Below are 24,055 nucleotides of genomic sequence, written 5' to 3' on the forward strand. Positions count from 1 at the left end.
GTGTGTGTGTGTGTGTAGCCATCATTTGATTTGGCCCAAAGAGTCGGTACCTCACAGTAAAGAGGGACGGGTTATGGCTAATGATTAGATGTTTGGTGAAGCAGGAGAGGGTGGTGAGGTGGTGTGAGGAGGGTGGCAGAAGAGGGAGAGATAGTTGGAGAAAGACCGTATGCATCGGATGGTTTGTGTTGTTTCTTTACCGAACTTTAACCTTTCAAAATCAGAAATTAACAATATAATGTGAGATATGGAATAATCGGCTAAAAGCTGACTCAAATTTTAGTCCGGTAAACGAAACAAAAAAATCTAATTAAATCAAATTGTTTTCCAAATGTGGATGATAAAAGAAGTAAAAATTTCCCACACTGTTAAGAGAAGAACGTGAAGAAGTTCGTACAATGTGTACAATATTTACACTATATAAAAACAACAACTCATCTTACTTAATAATGTGGCCTAAACACAAGCAGCATGCAAAATGTGAGGTTAAAAATATGAGTCTGTGTTTTATTAATTTGTTTTTTCTAATGTAGGTGATGACAGAAATGTTTGAACACACCTATACAGACAACGTACATTGTATGAAATAGGATAGGATCTTTATTGATCATTTTTAATAACAATTAAAAATGAGCTGATTTTGAGCTGATATTCAATATAAATGTTTTTGCATGCCAAAAAGTGATATTTTAGACATTAATTCTCTGCATCATTTGTTACTACTATTTATTGTACTTACACCTGCACTTTATCTTTTTCCTTTTTACTTATACCTACTTACACATTTATTTTACACTCTATATTATTCTATATATTACTGGTTAGATGCTTAACAGCATTTCGTTGTCTCAGTACCTGTACTGTGTGCAATGACAATAACGTTAAATCTAATCTAATTTAAACCTTTTCATTCTAATCTTAGACTAATTTAATTGATTAGTTATTTGAGTTGGATTTGGCAAGACCTAAAGTGAGACAATGTCCTCAAGGAGACCAGCAGCCCTCATCAAGAAAACAAAGAATTCATTGCATATTGCCTGTACAAAATGTTTTCTACAAAACAGAGAAATTTGGTATTTCCAACTTTTCTTTTTTTATCTCAATCAAAATGACCTTCTGTCATGTGATAACAAACAGATCAGAACGTGCTCCCCGCTCAGAGAGGAGACTGGCTGCATCTGTCACTCTGTCCGGGTCTAAATGCTTTTCCTCTTATAGGCCAGCGGTCCGACGGAGAGGAAACAATCAGAGACAGAGAGGCGATAATGAGATGTCTGTGCTGCTGTCACAGCCATCCTCCACTGTCTTTATGAGGTCACACTGAAACATTCAACATTTCCTTCATCATCATAATATGATAATGGTGACTAACGGTGACTTTTTGTTTTTATTATTTGTTATCACAGCAGCTCCGTCTTCTTTCTTCTGCATTAACAATCAAACATCCCCAAGCCCTCCCACACACTGTGGTCGCACATATAGATCTGATTTAAAAATGACCCTGATCTAATGCTGATTTATTGACATTGCAGTTTACGTTGAGCTGTGACATGAAGCTCCGTTTGAATAGTGGGTAAAAACCGCAGGGCCGATTTGATCCGAATTTAGCCATCAGAACTTTGACAGCATCCGAGTCTGAATGAACGGCGTGTCAAAAACACTTAGACATGATAGGAGTAAACAAGGAGTTAAGAGTAAAGAGGTTTCTCTCCAGGATTATAGACATTTCCTTTAAAAAAAATGTAAATCCATAAGGTTACTTATGCATGTCAAGCTCAAATATTACTAGTGGATAGTGCATTTGGTTGATTACATTTATCGTTGAATTAATTAAAAAAAATGTGTTCAGTTTTAGTTCAGATTTTCTCAACTTTCTATCAACAATCAGTAGTCTGACACTAAATATGTGATATTTTATGTAGTCATGTTAACACCCCACTACCTGAGGTGACCTGACATTTTTTAATACTGAAAAACGACACACCTTTATGTAGGTCTAAGTATATTTTTATATATTATATACTGTACACCTACAATAGATCAGTGGGTGTGCAGTATAAAATGTATAAAATAAGGTGATATTTCAATTATATTTAGTATATAATGTATACTGTAACACTGGTGTAAGGCAGGTTTATTATAGTAGATTAAAACTGAAACTAAAACTAAATTTAGCAGTGGAAAATACTGTTAAAAACTAAATAAATATTATATCCTTTAAAAAAAAAAAAAAAAAACTAAACTGTAACAATACTACCTGGTTAAAAAAACTAATAAAATGAAAATAAAACTAAATAAAAATTAATTTCCGTTTTAGATTTTCGTTCTAATATGTCACTACAGGAAAAAGGAGACAGCATGAATTTCCGTCAACTCGTGTGACATTGAGCCGCAGATACTGAACGGACTTGACCTTCCAGGAGATGGCACTATGTCACAGTTGCTTCACATCAGACACTAAAATAGCACGAAGATTAAACATAAAAAAAAATGATGGCCATTCCTACACAGTTCTCCAACCATGTATTTTTGTATGTATACATAGCTACATACTTCTGAGACATTATACATGGCCCTAATAAAAACAAACTAAAACTACAGTCTAAATATATAAAAACTGAACTTTTCTGAAAAAATTGAAACTAAATTAAAACTAGCAAACACACTGAAAAATCAATCTAAAACTAAAATGAAAAAACAACAACTAATGAAATAGATTAAATACTATTTTATTTATTTTCAATTAATTAAAAATAAATAAAATAAAATACAAACTAATTGAAAATGAAAAACTAGTACAACCGTAGTGTAAGACTTGGTGTAACACTTCTACTGGCTTTAAGCCTCATTAACACAAAAAAAGACAAAAAAAAAACAACGAAAAGTGTAATGAGAGAAAAACAAAAAAAGAAAGATCCACACTGCAGCAGCAGAACAAAAGGTGGGATGTAAAACCTATTGATTCAGTGACAATGGAAGGCTTTGGCTTTTCAGAGCATGCACTTTTCACATTGTAGGCAATAAGCTGGAAGCCACAAGTGCCTTCTGTGTGTAATGGCAAGCCAGCTTTATTTCTTTATCTCTACCTTCCAATTTTGCAAATCAAATAATGATGAGTGCAGTGGCGGGCACCCAGTGATAAGAGGGTTTAGTGGTTGTGCAGATTGAGTTATTAGGGTTCGTATAAAAAGGACAGAGGTCTCTGGCGGAGCCGGAACGCCGGCCAAGATACATATTCCTCACACTGTGTATTTTTGGTCGCTTTAAAAGCCCTAAAAGTACAGGGGAAGGCTAATTTTCAGAGTAAACAGCTTGTTCGATTGCAGTGTGGTTTTGCGCTGAGCTCTCCGTTTATTGACTCAAGCCGAGCTGGGCTCTGGCTGCTCTGCCGACCACAGAGGGAGAAGCCTGCCGACGGAGAGCCTGCAACAAATACAAGCCTCTAACACTAGCTTACCTTTGATGGCACACAACTGTTAAATCAAATGTACTGAGTAATGTACAAAAAGCCTAATCCTCTTGACTATATGGCAGGTTGAGGGGGAAAAAAATGCTTTTAAAAGAACATCTGCTCCTTTTAGAAAGCTATTGTCATTTCTTATTTTCTACTGACAAACAATCTGTAGGTTAAATTATTAAAATACATAATGTGATGCTGGATTCTACGTGTCAAATGAAATATTTTAATTATGAGGGCCAAACACTGTTCAGAAAGAAAAAAAACACATCTTCATTTTCATAGCAGTTTAAAAAAATGTTAAATATAACATCTAAAGAGTAAAAGGCTTCTTAAGACAATAACAAAAAGTGGAAATAAATAAGGCAAACATTACAGCTAAGAGGTCTTTCAACAGAACTGTGTTCAGACTGCCTCTTTAAAAAAAACTAACTCCAAAGGAGGGCTGCAAGTTGTTTTAGCTGGAGGAAGTGACCATTCATTAAAAAAGCCAGAGAAATTACCCCGCTCTTTCTCTGTTGTTAGATTTGTATCAAAGCAAAACCCTTGCAGCACAACTCAAGCTTTTCAAGTCCTTTCCTCTCTGTTTCTACGGCCTGGCCTGCTCTGCTCCTCCCTCTCCAAACTGCTGGGAATCCTGACCACACAGCGCCACATGGAGGACGAATCCGGTACTAAAACACAGGGCTGCCACTATAAGCTTTAAAGTACAATTCCATGACTTTGGGTTATTATAGTAAAAGATTTGCATGACCTACTATTCATATCCCTCATTATTAATGATTTCCATAACAGTGTTTTTTTTTTATTAAGCCAAAAACCATCTGAATAAATACATAGTTTATTTTGTTTTAGCATACTCAAGTGACAAATGGATTGCCCATTGATATTTCCCCCAAATTCTTTCACTGTTGCTGTTTATTTGCAGCTTCCCACCGAGACACAGAAGCACGATACAAATGTCCACAGATAAAGAAAAAGGAAGCAATGATGCTGTCAGTGAAAAAAAAGTCTGAACTACACGTCCGGGGTGAGTGAGTGTCGGCATACACGCTTGTGTTGTTGTGTGTACAGATGCATGTAAAGGCATAGGACCGGGTCAAAGAGAGGGAGGCACTGACCCTTCTACATCTACTCTGTATGATCTCTCCTGGACTATACACAAAACTCGACAAAATGCTTGCCGTGTTTTGACTGAGACAACCTAAAAGATTTTTCTGTTTTGACTCTAAAATGTCCAAGTCAATGGGCTGATGCTGAATAAAAATGTAAATCTTTAAAGAGGACATGTCATGAAAAACTTCCTTTTTCAGTGCTTGTTCACAACCATCTGGGTATCTGGAGTTCCTACCAACCCGCAAACTGTGAAATAAGACGACCCAGTCAGGTTTTTGTGGGCCATTCAGATTTAGCTCCCCTTCCTATGTCACATGCCGGCTCGTTAGAATATACTGTACCGCACAAAGCTTAAGAACTACCTTTGCAAAAACGTGCGCCATATTTTTCTCGCAAGCCAATCAGAGCAGATTTGGCTTTTTTGGGAGGGGGGGGGAGGGGGCTTAAAGAGACAGGTCTGAGTAAAAGAGTGTATTTTTTGAATATTAAAGCATGTAAACATGCTCTAGTAGAATCCCAAAATACAAGTATGAACCTAGAAATGGGAACGTTACGTCCCCTTTAATGTAAACATCAAGAGATATAACCTGAGCAGTAGAACTTTTTTTTTTTAGTTTTACAGATGTGGAGATGTAGTTACTGAACTATGGATAGAAAAAGATGGAATATATTGTCAAGATAAATATAAGACTACGATTAGAAACTTAAATATATATATTCCCCAATTTGGCCGACAACTGTAATGACTTTGGGACATTTCTGGGTCAGGTCGGGCGATATGATGTATGTTGTGTATGTATGTGTTTATTTGTAAAGACAATTTGTATATGGCACGTATATTATGGTAGCTATTTCTTTAATATATTTGGCTGTTATGGCCTTACAACAGTAATTACATTGTTACTCTTTTCATTGTATTTTTGTTTTTGTAAGCTTGAACACTCTTCACTATGTGAACGATGTGTTTTTGTGGGTTCATCATGTTCTGTGTTCTACGTCAAAGAAAACTGAAGCATACAACAGCACCGACTGTGTGAACGCCAACAGAACTTCAATAAAAATACATATAACAACAATATATATGTCGGTGTTTTTGGCCGTTGTAGGCAATGTTACAAATCAATGAAAGGGAATGTTTTAAGGTAATATTTTCACACCATCTCACCACAAGGTCCGTTTAGTAGCTGTTAGCGGCTTTTGACTGTATCACGCGATCTTGACTTCTTTTCTCTATTCCAATTTCGGGTTGTGTCAGTTACCATGCTAACTATGACGGGATGTAGAAGTAAGAAAAAAGTTTTGATTAAAGAGCAAAGGAAAATAAATTTAAAATAAAAAAACATGATAAACGTGTGCGTGCGGTGGCTTAGCTCAGTCTCAGGCTGGGACACTGATCCAAGACAGACAGCTCATCACGATGACTGAAATCTGGACAAGTCATCTATCTCGCCGTTTCATTCTGTTTACACCGTTTTTGAAATGAACATGCTAACTTGCTCTGTTAAATCCATCTGCTTGTCTGTGCGGAACAGAGATTTCAACATATTCAACTGTAACTATTTAACTTACAGTATCTATACTGTCAAAGACGGGGTCACAGCGAGGTCGTGTACATACGTGTCACACACCAGCAGTTATGAGGTAATGTTTCCTTGGCATCGACCTCAGAGAGAGTTGGTGTTTTTCACCACAGGACGATGACTGACGAAGGGGAGCGCTGGGGGGGAGGCGGGAGGCGAGATAAAACAAAAGTCCAAACCCAAATAAGCAAGCCGTCAGCCTCTAATAGCAGAAAGGAAGTGTCCCTTTATCAACAAGTGAATTAACAGTTTCCCGTCACACCTTGTTTTTTGCCTCCCCCCCCTTTTCTCTCTGAACCAGCGCCAGGGCCCAGATGGCCCAGAGATCGGACCACCGGGGCTTCTGCTCGGTGAGGAAACAAATCTGTTGCACTGACTAATAGCCTCGTGTTGATGTTTTATGGTCGGGGAAGTGTATGACCAGAGCTGTGTGTACACACGAAAGGCACCAATGCCTGTAAAAAAAAAAAAAAATGCACACCAAGTCATAACTGTCATGAGAATATCACAGAAACGGGGAAAAAGCAGAGACATGTCAGGCGTTCAGGAAAAACTGACCCCTAATCAGTAGATAAAAGCCTCATCTCCATCTACCGCACTATAGAGGGCAAAGTATAGCCCTTTTACAAAGAAATATGAACGCAGATCAAATGAAAAAAAGATTATTATGATCAAGTTGTTTTTGGAGCGACTGCACACTGCTGTACTATACAGCACACTGTGGTTGGATGTGAAAAACATCTGAATAATAAAACTCCACAGTGGCTGCCATATGCCTGGTATAGCCTCAATAACCTCTGCCCTGTGCAGAGAAACTGCACTCACTAATCAAGCCTTGTATGCGCTGGGCCGCAGACGAACCGCGCTTTACAGCGTGGGACGGTCACATTATAGGTCGTCACCTCAAATGACAATACATTGATCACACAAAGGAAAGGCTTTAGGGGGAAAAAAAAAAAAGGGGTGGGGAGGGGTGGTTGTACTGTACACAGGAGACGTAAATAGCCGTTCCAGATTTTAACAGTGACAAGAAGACGGCCAATTGCAGCCCTCTATTTTTAGGCCTGCCGGTGGCCTGGGCTGGCAGCTTTGAGAAGGATGTGTACTTTTCTACAGTTCCTTCCCAAAAATCAACGCTGTCCTCGCTGGCGACAATCACAAAGCAGCTGTTGTGGCTAGGTGGCCCGGCCCCTGGCCTGCCTCACCCTGCTTGCTTTCTGCCAGCCTATAAGAAAACCGCCCTCCCTGCCCCAAACTTCACACCCTGCTCTCAAAAACAGGCGGAAAGCAGACACAAAGGCAAAGTGGGACTCAATGTGTTGTCATCCGGTGAAAATTGCGCAAATTATGGAGTTTTTATCAACGCTGGTGGCAGCGGTATAGTGGTGGAGGGGGCTGGATTTCTAAATTTACATGTGGCAGGATGTCTCGGAGCCCATACCTTCAAAATGACAGACATGCAGAGACCTACATGGCCTTGCCCCACGGAGATCTCACGGGTGAACTGATAATGACCTGTGATACGCACTTTTGGCACCATGTAAATATATACTTGCTCATTTGTCGGTGCTAGAGCTTGAGCGACGAGTCTAATTTATCATTGACTTCATTCTCCTAGAAATGCTCAGAGAAACCCCAAAAATGCACTGTACAGTAAATAAAATGTCATAGTGCATAATCTCTGCTACTATGACCTTTACATTAAAAATGACTTGATTATTATTAATGATTATTACACAAGTTGCATAAGATTGTTACGCATAACTGCTCTTGATTTTTCTAAGTGAGATATCCGATCAACTTTTCCAATCGAGATTGATATCGGGCAAAGAATGACTATTGGCCAAAATGTCGTTGTCTGATTTTTAAATTCTCAAAAATCAATATCGGTGTCGGCCTCAAAAGTCCTCCATCCCCCAATGCCTCATCTGCAAACTGTCAAATATGGCAGTGGTGCCAAATAGGTTTAAGACATGTCACGAGACAAAACACACGTCTTTAGCCAGTGAAGATATTATTATATTACTGCTTCAGGAACTCAGAGAGGTAAGTGAATAACAGAATCAATGCATGATGTGTATACTGTACTATTAGCGTACATTATACATATACTATATAAGGTGCATGTATGTGTATTTTTTTGGTCCATGGAGGGGTGCTGTGCTTTAAATAAAAGACTATGGAAGAAATTCTGTAAATTGATTTGACTAATAAAATCTCCTGACCACCATCTTTGAGAATGACTGATCTAGAGCAGTGGCTCCCAGACCTTTGGAAAGGACCAGTGTTTTGCATTCAGGGGGATCTATTGGCAGAAATAGAATATATTATTAATAAGTATGTTTTTTTTTGTGTATAATCACCTGAAAATAAGAATCGTGTTTCCGTTACGTTAGAATGAGCCGTTTATATCTACATACGGAGCGGGTCCTCTCCACAGAGCCGGCCGCCATGTTTCTACAGTAGCCGAGAACGGACAAACCAAACACTGGCTCTAGAGAGGGATGTTCACATTTTCCCAATTTTGCGACGGCCACCGTAGTTCTCCTACACGCTTGGCACACAAGAGGAGTTTCAGTTGGTTGCAATCTGCAGCCTCACCGCTAGATGCTAACAAATCCTACACACTGAACCTTTAAGATTTACATCTGCAGTACAACTTTGGGCCACATGAAGGAGCCTGAATGTTCGTATTGTTCTGATAATTGTAGTAAAGGCTAGCGTACATTCTGTGTGTTTTACTGATACGGGGAAAATCATGAGAGCCTGTTAATTCCACCTAAATGCATTCATTCGTTCTCATTTATAAAGTATTTAACATACAGTATATGTTTTCAATGACACATGCACAAAATTAATTTATCAGACATATTTCTCTTTGAAATGGCTGGTTAACCTATTCAAGATAATATTACGTGATAAAGAAATGGCAGTAAAAATGGTCAGGAACGTTCATTTAAACACAAATTTGCTCTGTTCACGATTTATAGATATAAGGCCTATTGTGCATTGGGTCGCGATGGTTTGTCATTTTTAAAAAGTGTGTCCCCGAAAAAAAGATTTGGAACAGCCCCCCTCATTTGCATAATGAGGCAGAAATGCATATAGAAATAAAAAAAGAAATGTGTAAAGAAAAGAATACAGAAATAAATAAGTTTGGGGAAATAAATAAGGGGTGAAATGACGAGGGGAAATTGTGCATGAATAAATAAATAAATACATATAAAAGAAACAAACCATTCAAAAAATTAATAAATAAATAAATTAAAAAAAATGCAAAAAATAAATAAATAGATGCAGCAATATATACATTTTAAATTTAATAAAAAATGTAAAAAGATGAATAGATAAATAAATAAAAGGGAAAATTAAACAGAAGAGGAAATAAATAAGGGAATTTATACAAAGGTACATAAATAAAGAAGCAAATCAAAACAGAAATATATATTTATGTGACATTTTAACAATTAATTAATGGCTATATCTTTTTTTTATATTATTTTTGCTACATTTAGTGACATTTTTATTTATTTATCGAGTCATTTATTTATTTATTTTTGATTTTGGCAGGTTCTGTCCTCCATAGTTTAGTGTACTTGCAAAAGTGTGTCCCCCTAAAAAAAAGTGTGGGACACACTGCTGTAGATTACACATTATTCTGCTTGTTTGTATAATTATTTGCAGTGTGTGTAAAAAGGTGATTTCAGAAACAAGTCTGCTGTGATCACAGTCTCCAAGAACAAATATATCCCACTTTACAAAATAAGGGAAGGTCAATGTAACATTTAGAAGTTAAAAAAGTGCTAGACACGACTGTTTGAATGAGGTTGTAACATGATAAGTACACAAAGTGACTGACTTGTAGCTCACACAGTAAGGGGCTTTGTGTTTTTTATCAGAGAGTGAGCTAGTGTCTGTATGGTATGGATTAACACCTCGATAAAAGCGGTGTGAAACCTGACTTCAATTTCCTGTGGACTATATTATACGCTGTAAAATATTAGAGTCACGAAAACCTTCAATTTTCTTCTTAAGAGTCGAGCAAGCTCACTGCAACCACTGAAATATTGAGTCTGACCTGCTCCTTTTGTTGTACTTCACCATAAAAAAATGATTAGTTCTGTAGATAGTTTATCTTCTTCAAATGTACACGTACACACACATGCACACACACTCAATAAGGTATCACAGTGAGGACTAATTGTTGACAGGTGGCCCTAATGCTCTCCTTTGAAACAAAAGTGTGATTTACGACCATGCTCCCCGAGACCCGGGCTTTCAGCACTGCTGCTACTACAAACTTATCTTTCTCTCCCTCCGTCCGTCTGTCTGTCTGTCGCTCCTCCTCCTTTATTCCCCCCCGCTCTATCTCTCCTTCTCAATCGTACCTCATTACTTTGCTCACTCACTTTCACCTCCTACCCCACTTTGATGTTTCTGTCCCTCTTTGTCTCTCATCGCAGCGGAGCAGTGACTCTCCAAAGTCAGACATCCTTTTAATGTTTGATGGCCTATTTTTCACAGTGTAGAGGAATGTGTGTGTGTGTGTGTGTGTGTGTGTGTGTGTGCGTTTTAGTGTAGGGGGTTACAGAGGGGTCTGGGTCTAGACAAGGAAGACGGGACGGAGAGAGGAAGCACGGGCGCCATTTTTCAAGCGAGTGTGTGTGTGTGTGTGTGTGTGTGTGTGTGTGTGTGTGTGTGTGTGTGTGTGTGTGTGTGTGCGTGTGGCTGGGGGGGCAGATAACAATATGACTTTACCCTGACCTCATGATCTCAGCATCTTCTGTCACCTATTCTGGCCCATATGAAGACTGCACTTGAAAAGGAGGGATAAGTAATATGGATACATATTCTATCACAGTATATGTAATTTTCTATTGCAATATCAATATACTGTGTATTGTGATATTGTAAAAAAAACAAAAAAAAAAACAGATGGTGTCAAAGTCTTGTAAATTCAATATCACCTTAAAGGTCCCATACTGTAAAAAGTGAGATTTCCATGTATTTTATATTATAAATCTGGTTAAATGCTTCATAAATACTGTTAAACTATCAAAACGCTCAATATACGGAGAAATACACACAGCCCGTATTCAGAAATTGTGAGTTTGAAACAAGCCATTAGGATTTCTGTCCATTTGTGATGTCACAAATATACAATATTTAGACCATTACATAGTTTTAAACATAAACATTCTAAATGTGTCCCAGTTTATTTCCTGTTGCAGTGTATGTAAATAACATCAGCCTACAGGAAGTAAACATGTTGCCTAACAACGCAATTCCGTTGCAATTCCGTTGAAATGCACTAAAACGGAGCATTCAGGCAGAGAGTGAATACAGGCATATTCAGGCAGACAGTATGAAGAAAATATTTTTTTTTTTCAACATTACAGCATGTAAACATGTTCTAGTAGAAACACAAAATACAAGTAAGAACCTGAAAATGAGCATGATATGGGACCTTTAAAGTAGTCCTGCTCAGTTTACAACACTGTCCAAAACGTCCTACTACAACATTGGTCATTTTAACAGAATCTGACTAGACTAGTCCTGATCTAAAAAGGGGTCCAGTCAGTCTTATTATTGCACGCCGCGACGGTCTTGGTTGCTATAGTTTAACATTTAGTTTAATGGGGATGTTTAGGTTCCTGTTGTATTGCCACATGTTTTGGATCTGTGTTAGTCTAATATCCAACTGAAGCAAGTCTGCTCTGGTCATGTGGTCTGTCATAAACATCACAGGAGAGTGATGACATTTTGTTTGTGTTATTGCGTGACTTTCTGATCCAAACTAACGCGGCATTCAACAGGTAATTTCATTGAGAGAGCGTTCCTATTGGCTGTGCTCCGGTCATGTGACCAGAACTTGGCGTTCCTTCACCAGATTTCACAGTGGCGGCAGCGTCACAAACTTTCTCATTTTACAGCTAACCGTGCACTACAAGATGATTCTGAAAACATTTGAGGCGAGAAATAGGCATTAACGTAACAGAATATTGATTCATATTTGATCAGCTAGTTTGACCGTTTGGTCGGAGTTCGTGAGTGATTGACTGCCGGCTCTCATAGACGGCAGCTGGACAGCAGACCTCAGATCAGCTCTTACTGGTTGTTTTCCTCCGGTATGTGACATCTTGAAGATGCCGTTAGGAGCACCGGAGGACACCGGAGGACACCGGAGGAACGTGATTTTTTTCAGGTTACCTGTTTCATGTACTACTGTCACGATATAGCAACCGTTTTATAAAAATAACTTTTTTTAATCATAATGGCTCCAATCTCACCTACTTCAGCTTTAAGTTATAATAAACCTAAATTAGTTTGATGGGAAACTAGAATTTAGGGGAGCAGATCTTCTGTGGAATATATTCAACAGCTTCCTCCATGACCTTGATTTTACAATTAAAAACACCCTAAAACACCCTAAAAATGCCATTTAACACTCAATTGTTACAGTACTTTGAAGGGTTAGAGATCTGGTTTCCACTCCTTTAAGCTGAAAACCATCCAGTTCAATGAGCATATAAAATGCATTCTACTATATCACGTGAATGGACCCACATGGTCAGTTCCCAGTCATTTGGTTCTCTGAAGTGTTTATCAAGTTCTTGACTTCGCCCTCGACCTTGACCTATCAAAGCTCAGAGATGTTCCTGGAAAACTCATGACTAATGACAACTGTGATATATTTTACACTGAGCAACACCTCTGGGTTCAAGCAGTGCAGCTGACACAAAGTGTGTGTTTATCAGTGTGTATCAATGTCAACTAGGGACACACAGTGTGAGCAGCACTGCTGTTTGACAAACAAGGTAGACAAGGTTGTGGCAGTCACACAGATCAGAGTCCCTGGAAAAGAGCTACTGAGATGTCCAGTCACTGGAAACACACACACACACACACACACACACACACACACACACACACACACACACACACACACACACACACACACACACACACACACACACACACACGCATACACACTCACACACACACACACACACACACACACACACACAACTTTAACTATATTGAAGTGTGTTACAATTCTGCAGCTCTACAGAGCTTTTTAGCCTCTTTTGATCATTTAAATTCTACTCCATTCAGCTGAAAACCATCTAGTGCAATGACTATAAAATACATTCTAACTAATCCTTCAAATTAATCAACACCAGTTTTGATCATTTAAATCACTTATCAAGCAAAGAAAGCCAATCATTCTCTGGTAACCTGTTCTCAAATGTGAGAAATTGCTGCTTTTCCGATGGAAATTGTCCGCACTTTTCTAACATGTTAAAGACCTACCCTGTATTAATTGATTTACCTATAGATGAATCAGTTATTAAAGTAATAAGTTGCAGCCCTACTTATATATACTGATATTTTCTTGCACTCTACTGCATACATCTTTTAGATCTCCAGCCCAAATAAAGATACAGAATATTTCATTACATTCATAGATGGTTGGCCAGTAATATTGAGGTCCAAAGGTCAACCAAAAGCACTAAAAGGCTATCTGACCAGTCCAAAAAAATATTTTTGTAAGAATAAAAAAATATTTAATTATTCCTCTAAGTGAATATATTCATAGATATAATTATTTCACAATTATTAATTCATCTTTTGGATTAAAAACAAAACTTGAATGTAGTTTCTGAAGCTTTCTATCAGTTCTAACATGCCATAATATGACTGTGAACTCTGGGTAACCTCCTGCATGCTGTCGTGAACCAAATGCTCACTAAGTTGCCATCCTGGACATTCATATAGGCAACAACATCAGCAAGCCCTTCACTCCCCTTCCCCCCCCCGAGCTCCTCACCGTGCAGTGGAGACCCCGAGGGGCTGCTGGACAGGCCAGGTATGGGGCTACAGCGGCCCCCGATGCCTCCTCCTCCACCCAGGATGCAGCCACCTCCTCCTAGACCTCCTCCTCCCGCTCCTCCTCCCAACGCAGCCACCCTGTTCAGCTCCTGTTCGATCTCCTCCAGGCCAGCGCTCTTTTGGAAGCGAGACATCCGGTTGACCACCCGCGGGGACATGTGCGTGCGGGCACAGGGCGCACCGCCATAGGGGTTGACGGGAAATACATGGGTTGTGCCACGGAGGGTGCTGATGGCTACCCAGCGACTGTCCTGGCTGAAACACATGTCCTGGACCTGGACAGAGGGCAGACAAGTACAGAAAGAGGACAGTTAGAGGTCAGGGGACAGAAGGTGGGGACAGTAGAAGGATGAAACGGAGAATGTCCAGAACAGATGATGGATGAAATTACTTCACAATCTTTGCATTCACTATGTTAATGATTGAGTAGTAGTAGTAGTTCAAACAAACAACACATTGTTTCATTTCACAAAGTTTGGGGGGTTGGGGTTATTTAAAATTTAACTAGCTATATTGTGAAATGTATTTTTATATTTAAATATTGAAAAACTAGGAGCAACACAGAAAATATGACGGTGAACAGGCAGCTGATGTAGCTATACTATAGGTGTCAGAAGATTTAAATACTTGAAGCTACTATGAGGAATGTTCATTTTGTGTTGATTTTGGCGGTCCCTGTCGAGTCCCTTTAGAAAACCTCTCTTTTTACTGTTTTGTTTCATTATCATGAACACCAATATTGTTTGTCAAGTGACATTTGATGTTAAATGTTTTTATTAGAAATGTAAGATTTTTTTGTAGAAACGGGGCCCCGTTCTGACCTTGACCTTCAACCAGGGTTGAACCAGGGTTGATTGTGTGTATGAATGGGTTAACCCGCGTTGACTCCGCAAACCAGGTCGAAAGGTGTGTCAGACCGTGGTCGATTTCGATGTAAATGGCACAGACCAGGGTTGCTAACAACCGGGGCGGGACAAACCTATTACGTTGCAAATGAAGGCGCACAGTCGTCACCGTAGCTCAAACAAACGGAGCGACGGCAGCAGGAATGTTTTCAGAAACACCGGAATTGAGCGACGGACGAGAACAACATGGATGTGTAGTGAGACTTCAAGGTGCGGGAGCTGCTGGCCGTCCGCGGTGAGGAAGAAAATAAGCAGCAGATGACGGGACGGTGAGAGACAACGTAGTGTAACGTTATACAGACATAACAAGGCTGCTGAATGAGAGAGAGAGGCTTCCGCCGTTACATTACACGGAAACACACCGCGTTAATAATAAGCCAACCACTTCGCGGTACCGGTATAGCCAGCTGTGAGCACATCTGTTTTTAAAGCGTGTTTGCACATTTTCTATTTGTAACGTTACCTTTTAAAAAAAAAAAAAAAAAAAACTTTTTTAATTTTCCAAATAAACCTGCTACAAGATCCATCTGTCGCCCTTTTCCATCCGTCATAAAGTAACAAACCCAGCCCTGGTTCATTACATTATCGAGTAATTAGCAAACTAAATGAAATATTAACTCATTCTATTACATTTGGACAAACTCTTACATTATCCAACAGTTGCAACATGCCCAGCAGAAAAAACTTTAGTAGTTCTACTATATGAAGCCAATCTTTGCTGGGATGGTAGAGTGAGTGAAACACACATTTCAGTCTTCAGAATTGTCTAATCCTTTTGTAAATGTAGCCTATATTATGGGTACTGTGAGAGAAGAAAAAGTTTCATGAGTGTTGATTGATCGATACTAACTGTATGTTTTTTTCAAACATTACAGCTCCATACATACAACATAGTTAAACATTTTATAAAGCTAAAAATGCTGTGTGTACTATATTTACACTGTATCACAAAAACATGCATCATTCTGTGACATTTTACATCATTGATGATGCCACTATCATCTCCTCTCTCTGTAACCCTCCAGACCTGTAACCCACTGGGTTGGTCATATCTGAATTGTCCTGACCAGGGTTCAACCAGAGTCAGATAACCCTGGTTCAACCCTGGTCATTGGTGTGAAAGGGGTATCAGAAAGACAGCGAAAGTGATTATTGACAGGCTTCGTTTGTGAAAGTGATGCATGCAGTTCAGAAATGGGTCTTAAAATTGTCAGTATAAAACAACCGCAAGTGATTCTGGAATGATAATGTGCTAGTGAGGATGGATTTCAAAATATATATATTGAAATCCATATGTTGACTACTGTTTCTCCTGGCAGTGTACTTGTAATAATGTACATGCAGTATGCTCACTCAGATAAGATATTTGGTCCAGGTTTGGTTTCAGCAACTCCATCCAACTCTCTACACTGCCATTAACTGGATGGATGTATTGAAAATAGGCTAAATCTGTTCTCTATTATTATTTTCTTCACCACTCAGCATAGATAGAGAAATAAGCACCAGTGGGAATAAACTTCATCAAACTCCAGTCTGCCAGAACATTGTCACACGGATCAACAAACCGGTCTGAAGTGTTCGACAAAGAGTCGACCAGGGCGAGAGGATTACACACTAACTTTTGGCAAAGGTGACAATGTAATATGAGCTGGTAAAATTAATATCTGTGAAAAGAGTTGACGGCATCCGGTGTTAGTCCTCCTCCTCAAAACAGACTGAATCTCAGGGAGCAGACACTTGAGAAGATAGGATCTCCCTGAGCATGTCAGACATGCAGGAAACTAGACAGATAGGCTGCAAGAGACAATACAAGCAAAGGAGAGTGGGAGAGAGAAAATGAAGAAAAAAAGACAAAGGAGTGATGAGGTGACAGTGTGCTGAAACAGCATTTATCAGTCGACATACTGTAAAAAAAAAAAAAAAAAAAATAGAGGCTGGAGAAAGTGGATGAGACTGGGGAAAAAATGAAAGGAGAAAGTTACTATGAGGAATGTCTTAACTCTTTAGCCAGCAAGCAAGTCAGCCAATCAGAGAGCAGCTCTGTGTACCTGCAGGCCTCTCTAATCTGTTGCCAGGTCAGACTAGGTAATTGTACCCAGCAATGACAGTTAATGGGGCATCCTCTGCATACCAGACAGTTACTTTACTTCACAAAGATGAGTGAAAGAGGAGGCCTGACCTCTGCTCGGGCTGATTAGGGATAACTTGGAGATGAGAAAGGGCTACTTTGTGTGTACCATAATTGGTCATAATAGACCTGTCAGAGCTCTGTAACTGTAAAATGGGTTGCCTGGACTTCAGGGGATTACCTGAAGGGTGGCTGCGATTGTACAGTCATAGTGTGACAACCACGCCGATACCAAACAAATGTTATCTTTAAAAAAAGGTGGAATGTGATTGTATTCAGTCACATGCATGTGCTGGAGTGGAGGTTGCACATTCCAAGAGAGGCTGGAGAGAGCTCTCTCCCTCCTGTCCTCGCACACAAGAGGATTTGATGACATCCTTTGGCAGTCAGAAGACATGTTTAATGCTTCTGACTTCTTTTATTTATTTATTTTAAATCAGTGAAACAGATTAGGCAGCTCTGTTCACCTGAGAGGAACTCTGAAGGAATGACAAGCATGTGACAAAGATGGACGGAGGGATAAGATCGAAGAGAGAGGACAAGCATACGCCTGAAGTGTCTAAGGGAATATGAAGAAAATGTCAAAGAGAGAAACAAAAGCAAACGGGTGGTTTTGTGGTGCACTGCCAGTTTAATTCTTTGCTCCATATTGTTTAACCGACATACTGGACTGCCAATAAAACACAAGGCTTGATATTATAAATAAGAAAGTAGCCAGTTTGTGTGGTCAAATCCCAGTTACCCATATACGTGGCCAAGCAATCAGCATTCTCTAGAAGATATCTGGCTGGCGTCTGTATTCCTATACCCGAAAAACCAACAGTAGCCATTAAAGTGCATGAAAACACACCAGGACAGGATCAGCCTTAAAAAACCCATATCGATGCAATCACAGCCGATGGTGCAGGGCTGCAAAGTTTAGCAGTAAATGGAGTGCCAACCCGGTAACCTCAGTGACTCGTGCTCTCCAGTTTGCCCCGTGGCTCCGCTCTCATCTACATTCTGGTCCTCCTTCAGTCCCTTACATCTGTTATCAGCTGCAGGTCTGTTTACCTGGTCTCGGGTCACTGACAGCCAGCCGCGTGTTTGGCCGCTGGAGACAGATAAGGCGTCTCTCCACCCACCTAACTGAAGACTTTATCACTCCTCACTGTGTGGCTCAATGCGTGTGTGTGTGTGTGGGTGTGTGAGTGAGTGAGTGAGTGTGTGGTGATAACCCCTGGCCCAAGCACCAGGCTAAGGCCAGCTTTCAGTGTTTACAACGGCTTGGATCAAAGCAGGCTCAGTGTGCAGCCGGTCAGCGGACCTGCCGTTTGGTCATACATTAACGACAGGCGGGCTGTGAGAATGTGTGTGTGTGAGAGTGTGTTTTCCCAGTCAATAATCCTGAACCGAACAAAGCCTGAAGTACTTTTGTTGAGTAAGCACTTTTAACTCGCACGGCAAAGTCTCCGCGTGTCACGGCTGAGAACGTATAGGAAAATTCAAACAAAATGTCTTAACTCGGAGGGCGACGACTGCAATTCGTAGTAGCATGTAAAATAAAAAAGCTCTGCTTTTATTAGATTTACAAGACAGAGGAGAATGGAGGGATACGATTGGAACAAAGTAATGATTTGTTCATATATTTTTGGGGAAGCGGTGGTGGAATGTTTTCCTTAACTCGTCATGGCTGATTTCCCCCACAAATTGTCTCTGTTTCAAATGTGTTATGTGGTTTGGAAATGAATCTAAGCCCAAAGAAAAACACTGCAAAAGGGACAGTTTAGAGGAGGATCTATGGAAATAAGGCACCCATTGGGGATAAATCCCTCTTTAGATAAACACGCTTGCTCTCTGTCAAACTTCGACACATCTGATTCAATTAGGTGTTAGAAAAACATCTAGCAGTGCTATTATGGGGGAGGAAGAGGATGCTGTTTAACTAACCAGACCAGAGAGGCTTTGGTTTGATCTAAATCAAAGCCATTTGCCTGCTGGTCCATGCTCTCTGGTTGCTAATGCTCTAATGTTCAAGTACTGTCCCTATGACGGTGTTAAAATAGCAGCACATGGTGGATTAAAGTCATGTCGTAAATTCGTACTCTGCAACACATAGCACAAAGCTTTTGAGCAAACGCAACCACTCAAATCCGAACTGAGGTCACAGAAAATAAACGATCAGAGCCGCGACTTCAATGTGGCATCAAATCATAGCGCAAGTTAGACATTATGATGTTCAGGGGACCTTTGGTCGAGGAAATATTTTCTCACTGGACCTCTTTGAATTTTAATTGAATAGCCCTGGTTTATATGTTCAGTTTAACATACTTCAATGCTAAAGTAACCTGGATTTTATTTGAATTTTTCTGTTTTATAAGATTTTACTTCAATGCGGAAGTGTGCTTGGATGCAGCGACTGATCTGACAATACATTATTTACAATAATAACAACTTTTATGGCAGTGAAAATGAAGGGCACATCTCATGAAGAACTCTCTTTTTCCAGTGCTTGTGTACATAAAGCTGGGTATCTGGAGTTCCTACCAACCCACAAACTGTGAAATAAGACGACCCAGTCAGTTTTTTGTGGGCTGCGTCGATCAGAAAACACGTGATTCAACAAGCCGATCAGATTTAGTCGGTAACTTTGAGCAAATATGATAAAAACAAGTTATTCTTATAAAACTGTCACTATATCCTGACAGTATTGCACAAGACAAATAATCTGTGAAAAAAAAAATCATGTTCCTCGGAGTCCTCCTGCGCTCATAATAGCATTTGCAAGATTTCACAGACCGGAGGCAAACAACCAATCCGAGCCGAGGAGTCTCTACAGCAGCTGTCAATGCTCACAAAAGTTGTGAACTCCGATCAAACTGTCAAACTAGGCGGCGCTGATCAAATGTGAATCAATATTATGTTACTGTAATGCCTATTTCTCTCCTCAAATGTTTTCAGAATCATCTTGTGGTGCACTGTTTAACTGTAAAATGAGAAAGTGTGCTCCGGCTGGTGGGCGGTGCTTGGTATTTCCTCAACTGATCTCAACATGGCTGCCGGGTCACAAAATGTATAGGCTGTATTACAGTAACAGAATATATGATATCTGATCAGCGCTGCCTAGTTTGACCGTTTGATTGGAGTTTGCAAGTGATTGACAGCTGCTCAGAGACGGCACGGCTCCAGCTCGGCTCTAGTTGTTTCTGTTCGGGCGCGGTAGAAACCTGCAAATTGCATTAGGAACACAAGGGGAAGGCAAAAGAACGTGTATTTTTTCACCGATTATCTGTCTCATGCACTACTGTCAGGGTATAGTGACAGTTTTATAAAACATATTTTTTTTTTATCATATTTGCTCAAAGTTACCGACTGCAGCTGTAAAGAGACAGGCGTTAAAAAAGGTGAATACAGGTATATTCAGACAGACAGGATGAGAAAAATAAAGTGTGTTTTGAACATTAAAGCATGTAAACATATTCTAGTAGTGTGTGTGCCTCAGACCTTGGCCTCAGTTTCCCCACGATGCAGGGTGTAGAGATGGTGAACGGCACTCTGTGAGGACGCCCATGGGTGGGTTAGAACCTGGAAGACGTGAAAATCGTGGCCCAGAGTGTCGGCGGTCACCAACAGCATCCCTACGAGAAACACACATACAATCATCAACATTAGGAAACACTCCCACAGCTGGCCTCAGCATAAATTGGTTATCACCATCACAACTGTTTATGTTTATGTCCATTGGGGTCTTTGTTTCAGTGTGCTTTACATTTAGAGTATTTTATGTGTAGTTTTTGCTTTCACGTGAATGTGTAGTTTGCTTTACTTACACGCTTCTATATTGTGTACTTCATTTAGTATTTGTTAGTAGTCCTTGAAGGAACCATATGTAATATATTAACTAAACTAAATCATAAAATGACCATGATATGTCATCAGAGATTAAGGAAACATGATAAATAGAAATACAGGCTTCCGCGACAACACCCAGTATGTTCTCCTTTGAAATGTCCATGCCAATGCGGAACAGCTGTTTTTGTTTTGGCCTGTTTGATCGGGCCCACGCCAATTTCGACACCCCATGTCGTCAGATATGAAACCAATTGGCACGCAAACACAGCGTGCTGCAGCCATGGAAGCAAACAAACCAACTGGAGAAACGAGATCATTTTGGATTCTACCGAACCTAAAAAGCCTCGCCATCTTTCTAAAAAAGCTACGAGACCAGAGACGTGGTAAAACACGGGTAAATATTGGAGATGCGTTTGAAAGATGGAGACTTGAAGCCTAGAAGGATTTTAAGATGGATGCCGAGTTGGCTAATTTATCACGGCTAGTAGTAGGGACGTGCACTTTAAGTCATTTTAACATTTGAGTACTCTATTAAATTGTTATAGAGTACTCGAGTATTTGAGACACACACACGCCAGTGAAGTGATGTTATGCTAACACTCGCTAACTGCTATCAGTCACTCCGAGGTTGCGGACTGGCCACGGCTGTTTACTACCTCAGCAACAACCAGCGTGATAGAAATATACGACCGAAGCTGCAAGTTTGACTTTAAATGTATTAAAATTTATGAATGCAATTACTGTATAACATTACGTTGACGGATTCTGACGTTCACATTGAGTACTCGAGTATGCCAATCCTAGCTATTCATCTATCTTATTGAGTTCGTCTTGCATTCGCAGAGGGGCGAATTGGGCGAAGGTGGGGTACACCCCAGATCGCAGGGTTGACACATAGAGACAGACAACCATTCACACTCACACCTACAGGCAATTTAGAGTCAACAATGAACCTAACCTGCATGTCTTTGGACTGTGGGAGGAAGCCAGAGTACCCGAAGAAAACGCACGCTAACACAGGGAGAACATGCAAGCTCCACACAGAAGGGCCCCAAGCCGGATTCGAACCTGTGACCCTCTTTCTGTGAGGCGCCAGTGCTAACCACTGCACCACCATGCAGCCCCTCAGTGCTACATATTGTTCGTTTATTGCTGAAATATATAGTACAAATGATCTCTGGTAGATTTACCAATGTGTCCTTAACAACTAAGCTGAACAAGTAATAGTACTAATAGGTACTGTAATTACTGCAACGACCACAGTCAAAGGAATGACAAATGTGTTCTTAAATCACAATAAAGATTTAAGGGGCAATGTTATACATGCTCGTCTCAATGACGTTAATGACATCATCAAGGTCATCTCGTATTGGTCTAGGAAACTACAAATTCATAACAGAAAGCCTTTATTACAAACTGGTCTTCTAATGAAAGATGCTCTTGAGTTGCATTATGGGAAATGTAGGACCAACTGTTTTTAGAACTTGACTTGTTTTAGGGACTCAAAATCAGGATAACTCAGCCACTGATAATCTTGTGAGTCCCCAAACTCTGTGGAAGTGACATACTAAATCGCAGGAGCAAAATCACATTAAATAAAGACAGTATTAGATTGTATAATATTTTCTATAAATTGTAAGAAAACACAGTATACAGGCTGTCTTCAAATGCCAGTTTCCTTGCCTAGACTTTCACTACCCTTACCTAACAAACGATCACTTACAGATTTGTACTTTGATACCTAAGTACAATATGGTAACTGATTAATTAACCTATGTCAAATCAAAACATGCTGCTCCCAGTCTTTCAGTAGAAATTATTTGATTTCTTTTATTATGAAGAGCTTAGAAAAAAAGTGTCAAAGTCGACCACAGATACTCTAAATTGTGCCAGTGTGTTTAAGCGTCGCCACCGGTCCACTGGTAAACTGATACCAAGGCAGCCTAACCAAAATATTGAAACTGTATTTCACTCTAACGGCTCACACGAAGGGAGTCAACACTACCAACTGTGCAGGACACATGCTAGACGGCATGACAGAATTACTGTGTATTTAAAACAAACAAACCAACCCATTAAAACAAAGCCGGCTATCGTTTGTCGATGTCATAAAGTGCCGCCTTCCCTCGCATGATAGCTCGGTCTGGTTAAAAGCAGGGCTCGAGTCGTGTGCTTCCTCAAGGACAGACAAGATGATGAGTGTCTGTAAAAGAGAAAATCTATGTATTCATACATCCGTGTACGGTCACGGGTGTGTATGTGTGTGTGCGCACACTGAGATTTACCCCCACAGTGTAACCCCCAGTGACAGGCCCATTCATTTGGTCCGTTTTATTTGAAGCTCATCAAACTCCAGAAATTATAGGCCTTCACCATAAACAACATGCTCAACAAACCACACCAGAACAAACCCAGATCTAAACTGGTTCGGTTAGGAAAAACGCCGCACTGCTTTTCAAGCGCAACCCAAAACCCATCTCAGAAGCCTTTTGAGATGTTGCAAACAAACCCATATTTGGGCAGTAACTCAAAATGTTGGAAACACATCACTGATACCGAGTGTAAGATTTGAAAAAAAAAAAAAAGAAATGTCCAAACCTCTGTCTTTTTGACGACTCCCAGACATAAATGATATTAAAGTAATTAGTAATTTTCCCTCTGAGTTTTTCCCCCATTGGAATCTTATGTGAAGGCTGCAGTAGGTTTTAATTAGTGGCCGGGCTTTATTGGGTGGCATGTCAAATGTGAAAAGAGGAGGATGGAATGGCAGGAGATTAAAAGGATTCGGCAACACGTGCAAGGAAGATGGAAAACACTCCCTCTCTGGAAAAAAAAAAAAAAGCCAAGTGTGCTACAAAATTTTGCGCATTCATTCAGAGTTGAAAGGTTTCTTTTTTTAAGACTTGTGTGTATGACTGAAGAACAGTTATATTTAAAGATGATGAAGAGGTGGAATGAGGGAGGTACAGAGCGGCTGAGCGATGGGGTCATGCAGATTATCATAGGTGGAGGGAGGCGAGCAGAAAGAGATGCCAAGTGAAGTGTGCATTAAGACAGTGGTTAGCTATTCATGCTGTATCAGAGCGACCAGAAAGCCAGAGAGCTAAGGCCCAGGGCCTGTAAACCCTTGAAAACCCACGCCCCA

The 24,055-nt window shown here is 40.0% G+C and overlaps 1 protein-coding gene across 3 annotated transcripts in view; it reads right to left on the reverse strand.

The window, feature by feature from the left end:
- bcas3 (BCAS3 microtubule associated cell migration factor) overlaps positions 1-24,055 on the reverse strand; it is a 351,373-nt gene that overhangs the window by 268,447 nt on the left and 58,871 nt on the right. For all 3 annotated transcript variants that reach the window (XM_074640019.1, XM_074640022.1, XM_074640020.1), the window contains exons 14-15: positions 20,563-20,696; positions 13,985-14,321 (exon numbers count right to left, since the gene is read on the reverse strand). In XM_074640019.1, the coding sequence (XP_074496120.1) occupies positions 13,985-14,321; positions 20,563-20,696 (471 nt within the window). The remainder of the gene's footprint in view (positions 1-13,984; positions 14,322-20,562; positions 20,697-24,055) is intronic.

The sequence above is a fragment of the Sebastes fasciatus genome, chromosome 7 (genome assembly GCF_043250625.1).
Source record: "Sebastes fasciatus isolate fSebFas1 chromosome 7, fSebFas1.pri, whole genome shotgun sequence".
In the NCBI taxonomy this organism is placed as follows: domain Eukaryota; kingdom Metazoa; phylum Chordata; class Actinopteri; order Perciformes; family Sebastidae; genus Sebastes; species Sebastes fasciatus.